This window comes from Oncorhynchus clarkii, chromosome 4 (assembly GCF_045791955.1).
Source record: "Oncorhynchus clarkii lewisi isolate Uvic-CL-2024 chromosome 4, UVic_Ocla_1.0, whole genome shotgun sequence".
Lineage (NCBI taxonomy): Eukaryota > Metazoa > Chordata > Actinopteri > Salmoniformes > Salmonidae > Oncorhynchus > Oncorhynchus clarkii.
The window spans coordinates 42,189,052-42,211,051 of record NC_092150.1 but is presented as its reverse complement, the minus strand read 5'-3'; the positions used below and the strand labels follow the sequence as shown (position 1 = coordinate 42,211,051).

At 42.3% G+C, this 22,000-nt stretch overlaps 1 protein-coding gene across 1 annotated transcript in view; it reads left to right on the top strand.

Annotated features, from left to right (window-relative positions):
* Window positions 1-22,000, top strand: part of LOC139407699 (cytosolic phospholipase A2-like) — a 57,135-nt gene that overhangs the window by 13,855 nt on the left and 21,280 nt on the right. Inside the window, exons 2-13 of the mRNA XM_071151548.1 lie at window positions 12,643-12,778; window positions 13,684-13,765; window positions 14,075-14,223; window positions 14,349-14,465; window positions 14,723-14,760; window positions 16,712-16,856; window positions 17,768-17,904; window positions 18,123-18,345; window positions 18,486-18,600; window positions 20,601-20,738; window positions 20,918-21,007; window positions 21,786-21,851. Coding sequence (XP_071007649.1) covers window positions 12,746-12,778; window positions 13,684-13,765; window positions 14,075-14,223; window positions 14,349-14,465; window positions 14,723-14,760; window positions 16,712-16,856; window positions 17,768-17,904; window positions 18,123-18,345; window positions 18,486-18,600; window positions 20,601-20,738; window positions 20,918-21,007; window positions 21,786-21,851 — 1,333 coding nt within the window. The 5' untranslated portion in view covers window positions 12,643-12,745. The remainder of the gene's footprint in view (window positions 1-12,642; window positions 12,779-13,683; window positions 13,766-14,074; window positions 14,224-14,348; window positions 14,466-14,722; window positions 14,761-16,711; window positions 16,857-17,767; window positions 17,905-18,122; window positions 18,346-18,485; window positions 18,601-20,600; window positions 20,739-20,917; window positions 21,008-21,785; window positions 21,852-22,000) is intronic.

Sequence of the window (22,000 nt, the reverse complement as noted above, 5' to 3'; positions counted from 1 at the left end):
TTAGTTTTACTTGTATTTAAGAGCAATTGGAGGCCATGGAAGGAGAGTTGTATGGCATTGAAGCTTGCCTGGAGGGTTGTTAACACAGTGTCCAAAGAAGGGCCAGAAGTATACAGAATGATGTCGTCTGCGTAGAGGTGGATCAGAGACTCACCAGCAGCAAGAGCGACCTCATTGATGTATACAGAGAAGAGAGTCGGTCCAATAATTTAACCCTGTGGCACCCCCATAGAGACTGCCAGAGGTCAAGACAGCAGACCCTCCGATTTGACACACTGAACTCTATCAGAGAAGTAGTTGGTGAACCAGGCGAGGCAATCATTTGAGAAACCAAGGCTGTCGAGTCTGCCGATGAGGATGTGGTGATTGACAGAGTCGAAAGCCTTGGCCAGATCAATGAATACGGCTGCACAGTAATGTTTCTTATCAATGGCAGTTAAGATATCGTTTAGGACCTTGAGCGTGGCTGAGGTGCACCCATGACCAGCTCTGAAACCAGATTGCATACCAGAGAAGGTATGGTGAGATTCGAAATGGTTGGTAATCTGTTTGTTGACTTGGCTTTCGAAGACCTTAGAAAGGCATGGTAGGATAGATATAGGTCTGTAGCAGTTTGGGTCAAGAGTGTCCCCCCCTTTGAAGAGGGGGATGACCGCAGCTGCTTTCCAATCCTTGGGAATCTCAGACGACACGAAAGAGAGGTTGAACAGGTTAGTAATAGGGGTGGCAACAATTTCGGCAGATAATTTTAGAAAGAAAGGGTCCAGATTGTCTAGCCCGGCTGATTTGTAGGGGTCCAGATTTTGCAGCTCTTTCAGAACATCAGCTGAACGGATTTGGGAGAAGGAGAAATGGGGAAGGCTTGGGCGAGTTGCTGTGAGGGGTGCAGTGCTGTTGACCGGGGTAGGAGTAGCCAGGTGGAAAGCATGGCCAGCCGTAGAAAAATGCTTATTGAAATTCTCAATTATGGTGGATTTATCAGTGGTGACAGTGTTTCCTATCTTCAGTGCAGTGGGCAGCTGGGAGGAGGTGTTCTTATTCTCCATGGACTTTACAGTGTCCCAGAACTTTTTTGAGTTAGTGTTGCAGGAAGCAAATTTCTGCTTGAAAAAGCTAGCCTTGGCTTTTCTAACTGCCTGTGTATAATGGTTTCTAGCTTCCCTGAACAGCTGCATATCACGGGGGCTGTTCGATGCTAATGCAGAACGCTATAGGATGTTTTTGTGTTGGTTAAGGGCAGTCAAATCTGTTGAGAACCAAGGGCTATATCTGTTCCTGGTTCTAAATTTCTTGAATGGGGCATGTTTATTTAAGATGGTTAGGAAGGCATTTAAAAAAAAATATCCAGGCATCCTCTACTGACGGGATGAGATCAATATCCTTCCAGGATACCCCGGCCAGGTCGATTAGAAAGGCCTGCTCGCTGAAGTGTTTCAGGGAGCGTTTTACAGTGATGAGTGGAGGTCGTTTGACCGCTGACCCATTACGGATGCAGGCAATGAGGCAGTGATCGCTGAGATCTTGGTTGAAGACAGCAGAGGTGTATTTAGAGGGCAAGTTGGTTAGGATGATATCTATGAGGGTGCCCGTGTTTAAGGCTTTGGGGAGGTACCTGGTAGCGTCATTGATAATTTGTGTGAGATTGAGGGCATCAAGTTTAGATTGTAGGATGGCTGGGGTGTTAAGCATGTTCCAGTTTAGGTCGCCTAGCAGCACGAGCTCTGAAGATAGATGGGGGGCAATCAGTTCACATATGGTGTCCAGAGCACAGCTGGGGGCAGAGGGTGGTCTATAGCAGGCGGCAACGGTGAGAGACTTGTTTTTAGAGAGGTGGATTTTTAAAAGTAGAAGTTCAAATTGTTTGGGTACAGACCTGGATAGTAGGACAGAACTCTGCAGGCTATCTTTGCAGTAGATTGCAACACCGCCCCCAGTGGCAGTTCTATCTTGTCTGAAAATGTTGTAGTTTGGAATAAAAATGTCTGAATTTTTGGTAGTCTTCCTAAGCCAGGATTCAGACACAGCTAGAACATCCGGGTTGGCAGAGTGTGCTAAAGCAGTGAATAGAACAAACTTAGGGAGGAGGCTTCTAATGTTAACATGCATGAAACCAAGGCTATTACGGTTACAGAAGTCGTCAAAAGAGAGCGCCTGGGGAATAGGAGTGGAGCTAGGCACTGCAGGGCCTGGATTCACCTCTACATCGCCAGAGGAACATAGGAGGAGTAGAATAAGGGTGCGGATAACAATCATTCAAGTTCAGCATAGCTAGCTACCCATACCCAAACGGCCCATACTGTTTTAATTGTATAATAATTGTTTTATTAGAAAAAAAATATAGCCCTTTTTATAATGTCCATTTATGTACATAAGATGCTGTATATAGCATTTTAACATATTAAAACAAAAGAGATGGATTATTTTGTCCAGCCTTTGCTGCTATGCTTACAGATGTGCATAAGTAAGCCACCTTTTGCCTTGATGACAGCTTTGCACACTTGACATTCTCTCAACCAACTTCATGAATGCATTTCCAATTAACAGTTAATTTGGGGATTGTCTTTGCTTCTTAACCTTTTCACACATACCAACAAATGGGTGTGGTCATTCTATATCGGTCCCTGTTGTGTAAGATCAAACCGGTATGATTAGAACGCTTATTTAGAACATCCATTTTCGATTGACGCAACAATCAGCATTTGAGCCGGCAACACTTTTTCACAAACATTTTACACAAACATGGTCCTTACAAAGTTATTTCCAGAATGTGACCAGTTTATTTTTGAATGCAATGTTCAGACATTCACAGAAGTAGCTACAGCATAACACAATCATCCAAACCGGAAAATGTAGGCTACATTTATCCTAGAACTAACTGAAGAAAGATTGAAGTAACACAAGCGGCCATATGTTTATAACTCTCGGCTGACAGAAACTACAATATGAATTTGCTGTTTGTTGACATGTTAACTGTCCTGCTGTGTAATAATCACATTTTGGAACAGTGAGTGCATAAAACAACTCTCGCTGGGGCGACTGTTAGAGATATTTGGAACTCGCATGTGAAAAGGTTCATGCGTTTGATGCGTCAGTTGTTTAATGTGTCAGTTGTGTTGTGACAAGGTAGGGGTGGTATACAGAAGATAGCCCTATTTAGTAAAATACCAAATCCATATTATGGCAAGAACGGCTCAAATAAGCAAAGAGATCCGACAGTCCGTCATTAGTTTAACTACACCTAAGCCAGGCAGAGTTCAAGTAACAGACACATCTCAACATCAACTGTTCAGAGGAGACTGCGTGAATCAGGCCTTCATGGTTGAATTGCTGCAGAGTAACCACTACTAAAGGACACCAATAATAAGAAGAGACTTGCTTGGGCCAAGAAATATGAGCAATGGACATTAGACCGGTGGAAATCTGTCCTTTTGATCTGATGAGTCCAAATATGAGATTTTTTGTTCCAACCACTGTCTTTGTGAGATGCTGAGTAGGTGAACGGATGATCTCCGCATGTGTGGCTCCCACCGTGAATCATGGAGGAGGAGGTGTTATGGTGTGGGTGCTTTGCTGGTGACACTATGGGTAATTTATTTAGAAGTCAATGTACACTTAACCAGCATGGCTACCTCAGCATTCTGCAGCGATACGTCATTCCATCAGGTTTGTGCTTAGTAGGACTATCGTTTGTTTTTCAATAGGACAATGACCCAAAACACGCCTCTAGGCTGTGCAAGGGCTATTTGACCAAGAAGGAGAGTGATGGAGTTCTGCATCAGATGACCTGGCCGCCACAATCACCTGACCACAACCCAGTTGGGATGAGTTGGACTGCAGAACAAAAGAAAAGCAGCCAACAAGTGCTCAGCATATGTGGGAACTTCTTCAAGACTGTTGGAAAAGCATTCCAGGTGAAGCTGGTTGAGACAATGAAAAGTGTGCAAAAGGTGGCTGCTTTGAAGAATCTCAAGTATAAAATATATTTTTATTTGTTTAACACTTATTTTTGGTTACTACATGATTCCATATATGGTATTTCATATGTTTGATGTATTCACTATTATTCTATAATGTAGAAAATAGTTAGTTTTTTAAATAATTAAACTTCAATGAGTAGGCGTGTCCAAACCTTTGACTGGTACTTTATTTAAACAAGATGTTTTTGTGGGTGTTAATTTTTACCAGCCCACCCAACATAAATGGTCCAATCTGTCCCTGGCCAAGACGTCCAAAGATTGTTTCCAACTTTAGAATTCGCCAACAACGTGGACATTTTAAAATCACTTCTAAAATCACACAGTCCATGCGGGCCTTACGCGGATTAAAAAAGGGGGAGAGGCTGTTTTGTGAGGAATCTATATGAGCTACCTGAACACTGCGAGTTTGGCATTACAAAGGACTAACAAATAAGGGACAGGATTGTGATTGGCATTATGGACAGTGATGTTTCACAAAAGCTACAACTGGAGCCTGACACTGGAGAAGGCGATTGAAATTGCATGCCAGTCAGAGCAAATAAAGAAGCAACACACAGACATGTGCGCCGGAGCCCATAATGAAGTTGACGAGATGAGACACAAACCACAGCGTTACAAACATTCTAAAAATAATACAGGCGGCCAGGGCAAACAGTTCAAGCAAAAGAGTCAAAATAGGGAAATTGCTCACGTTGTAAACGCAGCCATGATGACAGTAAACATTGTCCAGCGCGCAATAAAAGATGCTGGTAGTGTAATAAAATGGGGCACTGTGAGATTACATGCAAAACAAAAATGGTCGATGAAATAACGGAAGAAAATGAAGAAGAAAAGCAAATGACATTATTTTAGGGTCAATTACAAGGCCGTCTGATTCTGATGAAGAGTCATGTTGAGCTCCCAGTGAATGGCACACGTAAAGTTGACACAGATATTACAGTGATGTCTTCGAGCAAGTAATAGAGCTTGCCACAGTGCCCTCAGCTGGTCAACACTGAACAAGGCTTCTGCAGCCCAGGTGGCAGATTGATTGAGTGGGAAAAATCCAAACCACAACTGAGCAAAACATAATAAAAGTACAAATGCTGGATCTTTGTGACCATATACAAGCAGAACTGTTGCATGCCAGATGGGTTTGATCCTCAAGAGGAGATCAATGCAGATGTGTTACTGAACTGTGAACCAGTTAAGATTGATTTAGACCGGATGCAGTCCCCTATTCTCTGACTTCGCCACTCAGAATTCCTTTTACACTAGTTCCAAAAGTGGTGGAAGAATTGGACAGATTAGAAAGAAATTACATCATTGAGGATGTCACCGAGCCTACTGCTTGGTGTGCTCACATGGTGCTGGTGATGAAGAAGAATTGTCAAAGTGCATGGACCTAAAACGACTCAACAAAGCAGTGAAGCGGGAGAGGTTCATCTTACCCAACTTGGAGGAACATCATTTGTCAACGTATTGTGACAAGGAATCTACGTGGAAAATACATTGGATTTGAAAAAGTAATCAATGTAGACTGTTGTTTTGACGGTGAACTTTCAACCACAGGAATATGTCATCACTGTAACCAATTTTCAACATTTCTTTCTTTAATTTTTATTTAACCAGGTAGGCCAGTTGAGAACAAGTTATCATTTACAACTGCGACCTGGCCAGAATAAAGCAAACAGTGCGACCAAAAACAACAACATAGAGTTACACATGGGATAAACAAACATATGGTCAATAACACAATAGAAACATCTATGTACAGTGTGTGCAAATGTAGTAAGATTAGGGAGGTAAGGCAATAAATAGGCCATAGTGGTGAAATAATTACAATTTAGCATTAACACTGGAGTGATAGATGTGCAGATGATGATGTGAAAGTGGAGATACTGGGGTGCAAAAGAGCAAAAAATAAATATCAATATGGGGATGAGGTAGTTGGGTGTGCTATTTACAGATGGGCTGTGTACAAGTACAGCTGCTCTGACAGCTGATGCTTAAAGTTAGTGAGGGAGATATAGCCAGTTTTACGAGGGTATGTTTGGCAGCATGAGTGAAGGAGGTTTTGATGGCTCCCTCACTAACTAATCAAATCCAAAATTATATATCTAGAATCGGCTTCCTATTTCGCAACAAAACCTCCTTCACTCATGCTGCCAAACATACCCTCGTAAAACTAGCTATCCTACCGATCCTTGACTTCGGCAATGTCATTTACAAAATTGATTTGATTTGATTTTGGATAGCCTTCAGAGTTCTGTCAAATTATCTCTGCAGTAGATTGCAACTCCGCCCCCCTTGGCAGTTCTATCTTGATGGAAGATGTTGTAGTTTGGGATGGAAATTTCAGAATTTTTGGTGGCCTTCCTAAGCCAGGATTCAGACACGGCTAGGACATCAGGGTTGGTGGAGTGTGCTAAAGCAGTGAATAAAACACATTTAGGGAGGAGGCTTCTGATGTTAATATGCATGAAGCCAAGGCTTTTACGGTTACAGTAGTCAATAAATGAGAGTGCCTGGGGAATAGGTGTAATGCTGGGGCTCCAGGACCTGGGTTAACATCTACATCACCGTAGAAAGAGTAGAATAAGGGTACGGCTAAAGGCTATAAGAACTGGTCGTCTAGTGTGTTGGGAACAGAGAATAAAAGGAGCAGATTTCTGGGCGTGGTAGAATAGTTTCAGGGAATAATGTACAGACAAGGGTATGGTAGGATGTGAGTACACTGGGGTAAACCTAGGCATTGAGTGTCGATGAGAGAGCTTGCATCTCTGGAGACAATAGCTAAGCCAGGTGAGGTCTCCCCATGTGTGGGGTGTGTGACAAAAGAGTTATCTAAGGCATGTTGACCTGGACTAGGGGCTCTACAGTGAAATAAAACAATAATAACCGAAACAGAGGTAGACAAGACATATTGATATTAGAGAGAGGCATGTGGAGCCGAGTGAACATAGGGTCCAATGAGCAGCAATAGGTGAGTCAGGGTGTCGTTTGGTCGTCGCTATTATGCTAGGTGAGCGGGAGGCACAGCGTTCAGAAAGCTAGCGAGCCGGGGCTAGAAGATGGATCTTCGGCGACATCGCAACGGAAAAGCCTGTTGAAACCACATCGGACGATTACGTCAGCAGACCAGTCATGATGGATTGGCAGTGCTCCGTGTCGGCAATAAAGGGTCCAGGCCAATTGGCAAAAGAGGTATTGTAGCCCACGAATTAGCGGGTATACCTCTTCGGCTAGCCGGCAGATGGGCCTAGCTCAAGGCTAGCCCACTTTTTCAGTGGGTGAATAATCTCATTGATCAACGTCTCATCCAAATATAAACAAAATGTCCACTTTGAAATTACGTGGTGTGCCCAGTGGGACATGGCTAACCTAGCAATGAGTGCTAGAAGACAGAAACTCTGTGGACTGCATGTTAAGTTCAGGGCCGTAACCAGAGTTTGAGTTTTAGTGAGGTCCAGAAAACTCCTCAGAAATTATTTGAAAGTTGAAGCTCGATACGGTTACATATCAGGATTTTTTTTTTTTTTTTACAATATCTAAATATTATTTCAGAGCTAGTTGGCTGTACCTCCACCAAAACTCCAGCACTTTTCCTTCCTAGCTTGTTGTCCATCTTCTTTTTACATAGGGAAGCAATTTGTTTTCAGCTCTTATTTCCATGACTGATCAAAACTCTCTTTTCCCTCTAGCAGACATATGGTGAGCAATAGGTTTGGAACATCGAATCGCAATAAATATAGAATCGTGAGAATCGCAGTACATATCGTATCGGCAGCAAAGTATTGTGATAATATCGTAACTTGATGTCCCTGGTAATTCTCTGCTCTACTGGCCATGTAAAATGTTATTATTTTATCTTCATTTTTGTCATTGACTTTCATTTGGATCAAAGTCAGGGCATTTAGGTTAGTTAAATGCTATTGTGTCCCGCCAATCTCTATGAGCAGAGTGATACCTTAACATAACACAAGTGTTCCAACATGGCATATTACTGCATGTTAGTTACTGGTATGTCTGTGAAAGGAGTTTGGAATATGTTAAAATAGAGCGAAATAGAGTCTACATTCTCTGACCATGGCTTTGTGCTTAGGAACATAAAAATGCAGTCATGATATTCTCATTTAAATGTTGTCAACCATTATTGTTATTCCATTCCAATAATGATGGCGGTAGTTATTAAGTACATTGGCACTGCTTTCTTTAGTGGCAGTGTGTCAGGCCCTGCTGTGTCTGTGTTCCTGTCCAATCTACTCAGCTCTTATTGCTTTGTGTATCATTCAGAAATATGGTGCATATGCAGGTCACCACGTCGCAGACCGAACAAGCTCATTCAAAACTTGGACCATCCATTCCAACTACGTGACCAGCACTGCGAACACACACACCCACAATACGTGCATGAACTGCTCACAGAAATGCTACGCTTTATTGAACAAGTGAGAACTGAGGAAAGCCTTTTAGCCACACTGAGCTTGTGAGACACACACGTGAGGTAACACACACACACACACACACACACACACAACATTATTAAACTGTGGTAGCATCTTGTACTTCGCTGCATCACATAGGCCTCTCTCGCACGCGCACACACACACACACACACACACAACATTATTAAACTGTGGTAGCATCTTTTACTTCGCTGCATCACATAGGCCTCTCTCACACACACACACACATACACACACACACGCGCCTATCTCAGTCCTGTGGCTTTAGCTTTACTTCCTCTCTCCCCGGTCCTACACTCACTACAGTAGTTGCTAACCAGTTACACAGTTATTTCAAGGCATTATTTTAGTATTTGCATCATCACTGTTGCAGTAAACCTGACCGGCTCCCGAGTAGCGCAGCGGTCTAAGGCACTGCATCTCAGTGCTAGAGGTGTATCGTGAGGTCCCACAACCGGCTGTGATTGGGAGTCCCATAGGGCGGTGCACAATTGGCCCAGCTTTGGCCAGTGTAGGCCGTCATTGTAAATAAGAATTTGTTCTTAACTGACTTGCCTAGTTAAATAAAGGTTAAGTAAAAATAAACCGTTTCACACACCAGCACAAATAACTTTTTTCACTAACTGCCAGTCTGTAGATGCTACCACACCATCCCTTACATCAGTGCTATACAAATTTGGGGTTTTGGTGGAACTGCAGTGGGGTCACCAAAGTAAAAGTAAATACAAGCATTTAAAAAATATATATATATATATATATATATATATATTTACAAAAATGTATAAATGAGTACAGATTATTGTATGGAATAATATGCAAACATTTTTGAGAAAGATTATTTGAAATTTACAATTTTATTGAGTATATTTATTTACTGTTTTATTTTTATTTTGATAAGAGATTATTTGGTTACTTGTTGATGTAAAAATATAAATTTACTGGGGTGGGGTCGCAATAAATTATTGTGAAAAGAATGGGTCCCCACAGAAAAAGTTTGAATACTGCCTTACATGATGATTCTCTGTGCGTCACCAGTCTCGATGCTACCACAGCATCCCTTACATCAGCCAAACTCAACTTGCGGACCGCGGTCAGGGTTCCGGACTCAGAGACGGGTCAATCCGGGTCGCATTTTGTTATATAAAAGTGAATACATAATTTTTTTAGACATCTTTAAAAAAAAAACTACCTGGCTCAGCGGCCTCTTGTTCTCGCTCTCTCTCGAAGCAACGCCCACTGCTACTAGTGCCAGTCTAATCCAATCGCGTGGTTATATGCAAATACAAGAGGCCGCGTCTTACCCAATCACATTAATCCAAATATCCTCCGTTGAACCTTGGGACAAGCAGGCAGAAAGAAACAGAAAGATTAGACCGCAGTTCAACTGTAAATATCACAGATTAAAGGAGCTTAGTTACCAGTATTTTGTTAAAATGGCTTGTTTAAAAAAAAAGTGAGTTGACTCTGAAAACCGTCCACTCAACTCAAAGTTGAGTGGACGGAACAGTATTTATTCATTCTGCCGCAACTAGCACAAAACCAATGTGCCTGATATGCAGTGAGTCCAAAGCTCTCATGAAAAGTGTCAATGTTAAGCGCCATTATGACACCAGGCATAGTAAATTTGATCAGATGTATCCCCTGAACACGGAAGTGAGAACAAACAAGGTTAACCAACTCAAATCTCAATATGAGAGGTCCAACAAAGTCCTTGTCAATCCCTGAAAGCCCAAGAACTTGCAATGGAGTGTTCACTGAGTATAGCTTCGGTTTTGGAGGAAGAAAATACAAAATTCAGACACTGAGATGGTAAAGAATGAATGTGTGAACTTGCTGACACCTTGCTTGGTGTCAGCAATGATTCTACAGCAATGAGGAGAACTGAAATATTAGCTGAATATTTAACTTCAAAACTTGATGAGGCCATTCAGTATGCACCTTGCAGTTCATTAGTTCTGGGTGAATCAACAAATAACACTGATAATGCCCAGCTTCTTGTGTTTGTCAAATTTGATAACGAAACAAAGAGGAATTCTGTGAGGAGCTGTTGGGCTTAACAAATTTAGAAGCACACACACGGGAAGAAGATATGCAGTACCAGTCAAAGGTTTGGACACACCTACTCATTCAAGGGTTTTTCTTTATTTTGTACTATTTTCTACATAGGAGAATTATAGTGAAGACGTCACAACTATAAAATAACACATGGAACCATGTAGTAACCAAAAAAGTGTTAAACAAATTAAATATATTTTATATTTGAGATGCTTCAAGTAGCCACCCTTTGCCTTGATGACCGCTTTGCACACTCTTTTCATTCTCTCAACCAGCTTCACCTGGAATGATTTTCCAACAGTCTTGAAGGAGTTCCCACATATGCTGTGCACTTGTTGGCTGCTTTTCCTTTACTCTGCGGTCCAACTCATCCCAAACCATTTCAATTGGGTTGAGGTTGGGTGATTGTGGAGGCCAGGTCATCTGATGCAGCACTCCATCACTCTCCTTCTTAGTCAAATAGTCCTTACACAGCCTGGAGGTGTGTTGGGTCATTGTCCTGTTGAAAAACAAATGATAGCCCCACTAAGCGCAAACCAGATGGGATGACGTATCACTGCAGAATGCTGTGATAACCATGCTGTTTAAATGTGCCTTGAATTCTAAATAAATCACTGATTGTGTCACCAGCAAAGCACCCCCACACCATCACACCTCCTCCTCCACGGTGGGAACCACATATGCGGGGATCATCCGTTCACCTACTCTGCATTTCACAAAGACACGGCAGTCGGAAAACAAAAATCTCAAATTTGGACTCATCAGACCAAAGGACAGATTTCCACCGGTCTAATGTCCATTGCTTGGGTTTCTTGGCCGAAGCAAGTCTCTTCTTATGAACTTATCCTCTGCAGCAGAGGTAACTCTGGGTCTCCCTTTCTTGTGGCGGTCCTCATGAGAGGCAGTTTCATCATAGCGCTTGATGGTTTTTGCGACTGCACTTGAATAAACTTTCAAAGTTCATGAAATGTTCCGCATTGACTGACATTCATGTCTTAAAAGTAATGATATGATGTCGTTTCTCTTTGCTTATTTGAGCTGTTCTTGCCATAATATGGACTTGGTATTTTACTCATTAAGCTGGATGAGAGAATGTTAAGTGTGCAAAGCTGTCATCAAGGCAAAGGATGGCTAATTTGAAAAATCTGAAATATAAAATATATTCAGATTTTTTTTTAACACTTTTTTTGGTTACTACATGATTCCGTATGTGTTATTTCATAGTTTTTATGTATTCACTATTATTCTACAATGTAGTTAAAAATAAAGAAAATCCCTGGAATGAGTAGGAATGAGTGTCCAAACCTTTGACTGGTACTGTACCTGAGGCCATCAACGAGATGCTGACAAAAAGGGGGATAGATCTGAAGTCAGTGTTCTCCATCACCACAGATGGAGCTCCAGCCATGATTTGAAGAGGGAGGGGACTGGTTGCACGTTTGACAGAGGACAACCCTGACCTGACATCATATCACTGCATAATCCATCAATCTGTCCTGTGTGCCAGTCTGGGACAATAGTATTCTGAGGTCATGACAACAATAATGAAACTGAGCAACATTATCCCTACAACACCGCCTGCTACGAGGCATTCTGACAAAGGCCAATACCAGTTTTGGTGACTTACTACTGCACACCAATGTCAGAGGGCTCAGCAAAGGCAGGGTTTTGGAATGCTTTTGGGCCGTTTAGGAGGAAATCAAAGCTTTCTAATCAGAGCAAAAGAGTGACAAGGCAACTCAATTTTCAGAGTTTTTGGAAGATGAGGAGAAGATGGAAACAGTTGCATTTTTGACAGACATTGCATCACACCTTAATCAACTGAATGTTAAGCTGCAAGGATGGGACAAAACAGTGTGCGATTATCATAGCAGCAGTCCGGACCTTCCAGAAGAAATTGGATGTTGCACATGTTTACATTTGAAATAAGTTCTAATGAATTCAAATTCTTAGTCTCATTTAATGTATTTAATGTACGTTTTAGATGGCAACATGTTTCCTAAGTCGTAGACGACCAGGTTTGTTACTATCCTGTACCACAGCACCAATAAAGGACGATATCCATCCGGAACTTTGCCACGTAGTATATATGTGTCACTGGACCTTCTCAAATAGTAGTTGAGTACCCCTGCCTTACATTATGATGCTCTGTGTGTCCCCAGAGTCTGTAGATGGTACCCAGTATCACTGGAGGATCTTCCTGAGTTCAAGGACACTGGAGACTGGACAGAGACTGGACAAGAGGGTAACACCAACCAGCCAACAATGTCTTCCATTGACCCCTACCAGTACATTATTGTAAGTACACACATGTCCACTTGCATTCAAAGTCTATGGCAGGGGGAACCCACTGCATTGGCTTGTGTGTAAGCTCAGACCCTGTTGAGGAAATAAACAGCAGTATAACTTCAGTTGAAAACCTCTTATCTGTTTTCTGTCAGCACATTAGTGGGCAGCACTGCATATTTCTCGTCATTGAAGCTCTAGGCATACTATATATCATGGTAGGATAAAGAAGACTTAGTGTCTTCTCCAGCTGGTGCTGGAGTCTGGTCTAGTGGTAGTGCTGCTGACTCAAGACCACACATTGTCCCTTGTGGGGCATGGGTTCAAACCCATATATTTATTACTCTACCTAGCTGTCTGCTCTTCTCATTTGTGACCTTTCTATTTCAATAAAGAGAACACAAATAAAAACAATTTTTATATGACGAAGGCGCCCAACTGGCTTGACTAGGAGATATGCCACTTTTCTGTAGCCCCACCATGGCAGTCTAGTTCCCAGTGAAAGTCTGTGCCTGCTGTTCACTCCTCACTCATCACTGTTACACTGTAGTGAAGACTAGCAGATCTACAGATTCACTACAAGAGGAATGGTGATAAGACAAAATGACGTCATCATGCCTTATGTTTACAAATGACTGCAAAACAATAGCAAGGTAACAAAAAAGACCAGCGGCTGCCCCTTAGTTGGGGTAAGGGAGCTCTGATAATCTTAAAGAAAAGGGATAGGACTCACACCTCACCTTGTATCTCATGGTTGTATCTAAGCCTAGGTTCAGACAAAAAGCACAGTTAATATTGTACACACGGTCCCTAAGTAGTTCTAGGCAGTTGTTGGCGTTCAAGTGTGATAGATCTGTGCATGTGTGGTGAATGTGTCCTTGCTCACAGGCTATGTTTCCGTTGATGTTTGTGTGCAGGTGGAGCAGCAGTTCTCTCACAAGTTCAGAGTCACAGTGGTGCGAGCTAAGAATGTCACTAAGGGAGCACTGGGTGACCTGTGTGAGTCTGACAACCCCTGTTATTCCACATGCTCCTAGTTCACATGTTAACATTCACAAATTCTCCAACATAAAAACATATCACAGGGAGTTGTCATTTATGTATGTAAAAGCAAATAATTTATATTGTGTCGTGAAATGTAATTATTCCAAATACTCAAGACCTGGCAGAATATTCAAACACTTCATATTAACTTGCTCTTATAGCTATGTAATAACAATATATTCTATGTTAGCTTGTATGTTAATGTGTGTACTGTAAATGTGTGTACTGTATGTAACGCATGCATTTGTGTGTTTGTGTCTGCAGTGGACACTCCTGACCCCTATGTGGAGCTGTTCATTCCCACCACCCCTGAGAGCAGGAAACGAACGAGGCACATAGACAACAACATCCACCCAGAATGGAATGAGACCTTTGACTTCATACTGGACCCAAACCAGGACAATGTTCTAGAGGTGAGTGATGGAACCGTGTCAGTTCAACTCAGATCAGCACAGTTTAATTTAAGTCAAATCAACTGAACTCCCAAGATGTGGAAGCTGAAGCCTTAAGCTTGTTGGTTGGTGCTGTACTCGATCAGATAACATTAATGGACGCCAATTACGTGATGGACGAGAAGCTTGGGTCTGCATCGTACAACATCTCCAAGATGTTGAAAACTGGCCACACAGAGACGGTGCCTTTCCTCATCGGCAAAGTAAGACCTCTATACTTACACTGTCTGTCTGTAGAGTATTCTGAAGGAAAGCGTGTGCCTGAACGACATTAGCTCACACAAATATAATTGTCTGTTGAGTGATGTTGACTAATCTATGGCAGTGAGGTTTTCCACTCTTCTCCTACCTCTTACTGAATATCCCTCTCCTTTCTCTTCTCTCACCCTCTATCTTGACAGATTAATCAATGTTTTTCTCTTCTACAATAACCACAGCGTCTTTTGTGTTGTTTTGACAGGCAACCAATGTGTACTTAGAGATGGCCCTGGAGGTCTGGTACGTGTACTTCCATTAACACTCCCCTCCTCATCTGTCTGTTTAGTTATTTTGATCCCCATTTAGCTTTTGCAGAAGCAGCAGCTACTCTTACTGTGGTCAGCTTTAACAAAGCACAGGAATTCACCTCAAGCTATGTGAACGACACCATTGTGTTTTAGTACAAAACTCTTTAACATTTATTTTCAATTTTTTTTGATGACCAGCTTTTTATTTAGGTTGTCCATTTTCAGAATGGCTTTACAGGTACCACCTTCCTGTACATGTGGGCTACCACTCAAACAAAGAAATCTGAGAAGTGCACACAGAGACAAAGAACAGCATCAGCAGTTTTTAAGTAATATTCTGTATGAATTCTCCCTCCCCTACCGGAACCCATGTTTCCCATCCCTCCTAGCCCCCCTCTTCACACATCTTCATTGTAATTTTTTCCATATTCTGGTCCAGTAAAAAGGACGATTCAGTTACATTTAGATCTATGGGCGGTACTTTTTTTGATGGCGAGCTTTCCAAAAGTTGTTGAAATATTACCGAGATTAGTCCATTGGATGAATCGACAGCTGGGTTTCCCATGGAACCCCGTAAACCAGAACAGCTGACCTAAGTTGGAGATAAAGAAGAAAAAAGTGGTAGTATAAATAAATGCTTCTTTCAGATCTTGGAATATCCTCAAACCATTACTCTCCATGATATCGCAAAGGGTACGGATACCACACTTGGACCATTGAGGCGATGTGAAAGGCCATCCTCCAGATCGCAAGGCGTTATTGTTACATATTGGAGGCTGGGGGTGCCATTTCATTTCCCAGTTGAGTTGTTTGTCAATTTTGCGCTAAATAGATTGTTTGGGCCTAAGTGTAGTTTGTTTAATAAGAGAGAGATCAATGAACACCACTTCTTCCAATGGGAGCCACCATATTTCTTTCTATTCCTTTTTTAACAACTGTAACTGTTTTCAGTAAACACATGGCTAAGATGTACTGGATTGTTGAATATTATTATTTTTTAAATATATATTGTATTTTCATATACCCTGGAATGTGTTGTTTTACTGGGTCAGTGATAGTAGTACATCGCCCCTGGAACAAATCGGGGTTAAATGCCTTGATCAAGGGCCCATAGACAGATTTTTCACCTTGTCGGCATGGGTATTCAAACCCCAATGCTCTAACCAGACTGTTATTTTAGGTGAAGGGGAGGACATGCTTGGCATGATTGTAGTCTCAGTAATGCGGAGGTGGGAGGTCTTGGGTGTGTTTGTCTCTGTAGGTCTATCTCAGAACAGACCAACTTGGAGCCAGATCTAATCACATCTGGAGCCTAAGTTAACTTCAGTCATGGCTGGCTAACCTACAGAACATAAAATCAATCATCATGGCTGACTAAAGAGAATACAGAGATGTGTGTGTCTGTCTCCATATGGGAAAACGTGATGTTTTAAAGCAGTTGTCGAAATGTAATGACATAAGTGTGAATGTGTTTTGTCTGCTTTCGTTTTATGCTTATTATTGTAGGTCTTCTAAACTAATCTTACTTCATTTTACTCAACATCACACATCCTAAACTCCCTGACCCCACAAACAGGCTTTTGCTAGTGGGACACATTCAACTGAGCACTCTAACAATCTAAATTGATAGTAAATTATTACATTGGTCCAATATGACAAATATTTATTGGTAACACTTTATTTGGATAGTCTGTAGATGCTCTACATACTATCAGTAACATTTCAACTATCTACAAACTCTAACCCTAGTTATGGTTAGGGGTATTCTTAACCTAACCGTAACCTTAGCAAGCAGTTGCTTATCAACAAATAGTTTATTCATAGTATGAAAATCCGGACTATCCAAATAAAGTGGGACCTATTTATTTGATAAACATTTTGTCTTGCTTATGATGACCATATGCAGGGTTATAACCTTATCTTGTCTCTGTGTCCCCATGCAGTACGAACCTGGACCTGCGGTTCAGCCTGACCCTGTGTGACAAGGAGAAACTATTCAGACGGGCCCGCAGAGAGAGGGTGATGCTGGGCATCAAGAAGCTGCTGGACATGGAAAAGCCCCGCTTCCTCCCCAGCACCCCTCGGGAGGTGGGCATACCTGAGTACTGTGGGCCCAGGCTTGCAAAGCGGCCTACTGCCAACCGCAGTGTTCTTTTTTTAATCAGTTTCTGACTTATAGTCAAATGCAGTATTTTACGTGTGAAACCTCATGTATTAGGATGCATTGCAGGGTCAATGGGTCATAGAATGGTAACCATTTCAAAATGAACGGGCAATATAATAGACATGAGCTAAATAAAGCATTTATTGCCATAGAAAAGGGGCTTACTCTGCAGCATTACTGAGCATAGTGGTCAAGTTCATAGACGAGACAATATTAGCCAACGGCACCACTTTTTACATGCAAGAACACGTACACCACATCCACAGGTCTCTTAGTATTCAAACATGATCATTTTATAGGCCCTAACGTCCTCTCACACCGAAAGCTCTGAAGGCTGGTTCAGAGGCAGCTGACATTTGGCCCTGTCCTCCTGGTTGTAGCCTCTATCCAGCACCTCTCACTGCCTGCCTGTGTTCTCGGATGATCCGGAAGCTACCAGCCATAATGAGATAATAATCCACCACATAAAAGTGTTGTTGCAGAACTTCTGAGCTGCCACACCGCATTCCCATTGAGGCTAGTAAATACTAGAACATTTCACAACTCCGTGAAGTGCAGTTGTTGTGTCAGAGTGGGTTATAATATTTTTTGGGGAAATGACTGTGGTTCTAGTTCAGAGAAGTCAGTGCAGAGGCGGAAAGAGACCCAGGAACATCAGCAAGTAGAGTGAGGCAACAACAGTCATCTACTGTAGACTGACTGACTGACTGACGAACGTAACATCAGGAAGTAGGGCTTACTGACAGTTGAGCTGCTATGAATCTCATGTTATGACAGGCATCCGAATCCTTTCCAATCTCTTCCTGTCTGTGGCTGTCATTGTCTGTCTGTGCAGGTGCCGGTGATCGCCATAGTGGGTTCAGGGGGAGGCTTCAGGGCCATGGTGGGCTTCTCTGGGGTTATGAAGGGCCTGTATGAGTCTGGGGTCCTGGACTGTGCCACCTACATTGCTGGCCTCTCTGGATCCACCTGGTCAGTCAACTATTCATCTGTTTATACCATGCTCTCTCCCTCCCTCCCTCCCACTCCTCTTTTCTCCTACAGTATCTACCCATCTACCTCTGCACCAAAATGTAACCCGTTTTTAGATTGAGGACTGTATGTACTCTACCTGTGTGTTCTCATGCCTCCCTTCCTCCCTCACTATCTCTTTCCCTCTCCCTCCCTCCTTATCTCCGTCCCTCCTGCAGGTACATGTCGACCCTGTTCTCTCACCCAGAGTTCCCCTCTAAGGGTCCTAAGGAGATCAACGCGGAGCTGATGAAAAGAGTGAGCAGTAACCCTCTGAGACTGCTATTGCCCCAGCACATCACCAACTACATCCAGTCTCTGTGGAGCAAGAAGGCCAACGGACAGCCCGTCACCTTCACTGACATCTTCGGCATGCTCATCGGAGAGACACTCATCCCTGCTGTGAGAGGAGAACCGCGCACACCTGTTTTTGTTGTTACTGCATTATTTCACCCATCTTTCGCTCTCTCTCTGTCTTCTCTCTGTCTTCAAGAGGATGAAACTAAACTGACTATAACCCAGTCTTTCTCTGTTTTCATCAGAGGATGGACACAAAGCTGAGTGAGTTGCAGGAGAAGGTGAACGAGGGCCAGTGTCCTCTCCCTCTGTTCACCTGTCTGCACGTCAAACCAGACGTGTCCGAGCTCATGTTCGCAGGTCAGTGAGCGTGTGTGTGTGTGTGTGTGTGTGTGTGTGTCTGTGTGTGTGGTCTGTGTTTGTTCACACAATGGTTACGCAACAATCCCTGTTGTCAGTTTGAGTAGACCTGCGTAAGAGGGGGAGGAGAGAGTGATGAGCCCCTGTTATTGCCTTTACCTTACTGATTTACATTCATAATTGTGTGTTAACATTTGTTTGTGTGTGTGGGTCTGTGTGTATTACTGTAGATCACAAGGTCTTTGTGGCTCCGAGGCTCTCCTCCGTTCTCAGTTTTTCAATGAAGCGTATCATTTCAGTAGGAGTTCATGTACCACAGGAGGCTGGTGAGAGGAAGACTGCTCATAATAATGGCTGGGATGGAGTGAATGGAAAGGTATCAAACTCAAACTCTGATGTATTTGATACCATTCCAATTATTCTGTTCTAGCAATTACAATGAGCCCGTCCTCCCCAATTAACATACCACCTGCCGCCTGTGTCATGCACGTAGTGTGAGTGTGTCCGCAGTATTGGGCATGTAGTTGGAATGGACGATTCAAGTTCTGAAGTGTGTTTGTGTGTGTGTGTGTGTCTTTGGATCTCTAGTACAATGAATATGTGTATGCCTTTTGCATTATGAGTAATCAGAGATGGTCAGATAATCTCTCCCGCATGCAAACTGACGAACAAAGGATTATGCAAACAATGTTATTCCAATACAATGAATGAAGCTATCAACATATTGACCCCGGGCATTCTTGTCGTTATAGTGCTGTAGTGTGAGAAGGAACATCAACAATGTGTAAGTGTTAGTGCTGGGAATTGCCAGGGACCTCACGATATTATCAAGATACTGATTCTCACAATTCTATATGTATTGCGATTCGATACTGTGATTTTATTAGCAATTCGATGTTCCAAACATATGGCTCCCCATATGTCTGCTGCAGAGGGAAAAGAGAGAGCCATGAGAAAACATGTTTTGATTAGTCATGGAAATAAATGTGCTAAAAACAAATTGGCTGCCTATTTAAAAAGGAGATGGAGAACAAGCTATGAAGGAAATAGGGGCAGGTACAGCCAACTAGCTCAAAAATAATAGTGATATTGTCAAAATGACATATCATCAAAAATAAAATCCCGATATGTAACTATATAGATCCCCCCCCCATCACTAGTAGGTGTAGTAAGTAGTACAATGTGGAAGGGCAATGTTATGTAGGTGTCAATGTGGTTGTGGTACGCCCCTAGTCCTGATCTAGGATCTTTCTCAAATTTGACCTTGACTCATAATGGCATGTAAAACGGACCTCAAAACAGTCCTTAGGGGAAACCAATCCCGTGTTAGGGTGACTGAGTCCATTACTGTATGCTGAGTCATTGGTACTGTGACCAACGTATTTGTAATAATATTCATGCAAATTAATGTTGGTGTTCCAGTGTATTTTACAGATTAGCTGGAATAGAATATTAAATCAGTCATTTACTTTTTTGTTTTACTGCAAATCCCCCACCTTTTATCTCTGATGTGACAAGGTAACGCTGTCACAACTACTCCAGAGAAAGCCAAAAAATAACACCACATAACTTCCAGTACGGTAGTAACATTATACGCCTTAATCCAGGACCAATGATAGGCTGAAAGGTGATAGTGTATTGTCATTGTGAGGAACTCTTGTCAGACTTATCATGTGTGAACAGTGTGTTGTGTTTGCCTTACAATTATATGTGTGGGTGTTGTTGTGTCACTAGAGTCAGGTAGGGCATATACCCCCTGTCACCTGGTTCCAGTAATGGAGGTCATAATGACAATTGCTTCTGGCCTGCACCGTTACTGTGAACCTGGGCTACCCTTTTTCCATGACAAAAACATACACATATTTACTGCAGGATATACACATTTTCCCAATTACAATGCACTTACAGTGTGCTCCCCTAATTAAAGAGTTAGTTAGTTACATACACGGATTGATTTTTATCAATGGATGTTTTGTTATTTAACCTTTTTTTTTTGACAGACTGGGTGGAGTTCAGCCCGTATGAGATTGGAATGGCAAAGTACGGAACGTTCATGACCCCTGATCTTTTTGGAAGCAAGTTCTTCATGGGAATCACTGTGAAGCAGTATGAAGAGAACCCACTACATTTCCTTATGGGTAAGAAACCCCACACATAGACACACACATACATACATACAAAAACAACAGAATATTGCTGGCACTTCTGCATAGGACTTCCTGAAGAGATTCCTCACATGATAAGCTATCATCAAACATGATATTCATAAGTCATCACATGATATTGATGTTGATCTAGTGGGTTTATCGCTCTCCAGGGGTTTGGGGGAGTGCCTTCTCCATCCTCTTCAACAGAGTGCTGGGTGTCAAAGACACTGTCGGGGGGAGCACCATGGAGGAAGAGCTCGGTAAGAAACCACACACACTTGTCTTATAACCCCAATCCTAACCCTGACCTCTGGTCTGATCTCTGACTCAAATGAAGTCATGCACCTTGTACAGAAAGTACCACATCATGGTCTCCTCTACAGTTAGTACAACACACACACACTTGTCTTATATCTACTCACAGTGAAGCTCATACATTGCAGCATATAGACCTGAAGACAATGACTGTGCTTAGCCCAAAGGCTTAGTTCCTATGTGTTGTGTTAGCCCATAGTCCCAATCCAATGTGTTGGATCTGCTCTGCATGACACAAGCCAACTGCACCTCCCATTGTAGTCTGTTTATTTTTATTACGTACTGACTCTTTGTGAACGCAGATGAATGTGACATAGTACCTGATGCCAGCTCACAGATGTGAGTGTGATTCCCTTTCGGTCAAAACAAAGATAATGTTCAGCCTCCTGTCATTATTTATAACTGCTTTTTAAGTTTGTTTTATGGGCTGTTGGTGTTTGATTTGACCTTTTTGCGTGTGTTGCACATGTGCACTCACTGCAGCTGCAAGCAGGTACACCTACACCCATTCCAATAATTTACTGGTTTATGTTAAATGCCAATTGTTTTATTGTGTTTGCTATGTAAGCCGTTGTTGCAAATGAGTTTATAAAAAGGTAGGGCCTAAACAATTGAAAGTTAATTGGACAGCCTAATGTAAGCGATACGTGTTTGAGATGGAGTGAAGACTTGGATATGAGTGAAAGTGTGATTTAAAGAAGATGTCCTTGTCTTTTCCTGCAGAACAGTTAAAGCCTCAACACATTGTGGGGGAGGACAGACTAGATAATGACGAGAGGCCTTGGAAAGGTGAGAACTACAATATCCATGATGCATAATGATTCATACGAAATACACAGAAACCTGAATAATTGTGTGGTCTACATTATTTTAACACATACACATCAAACTGTTCAGGGGAAGTCACAGCCTTGATGCTGCATTGATGGAGCAGTGAC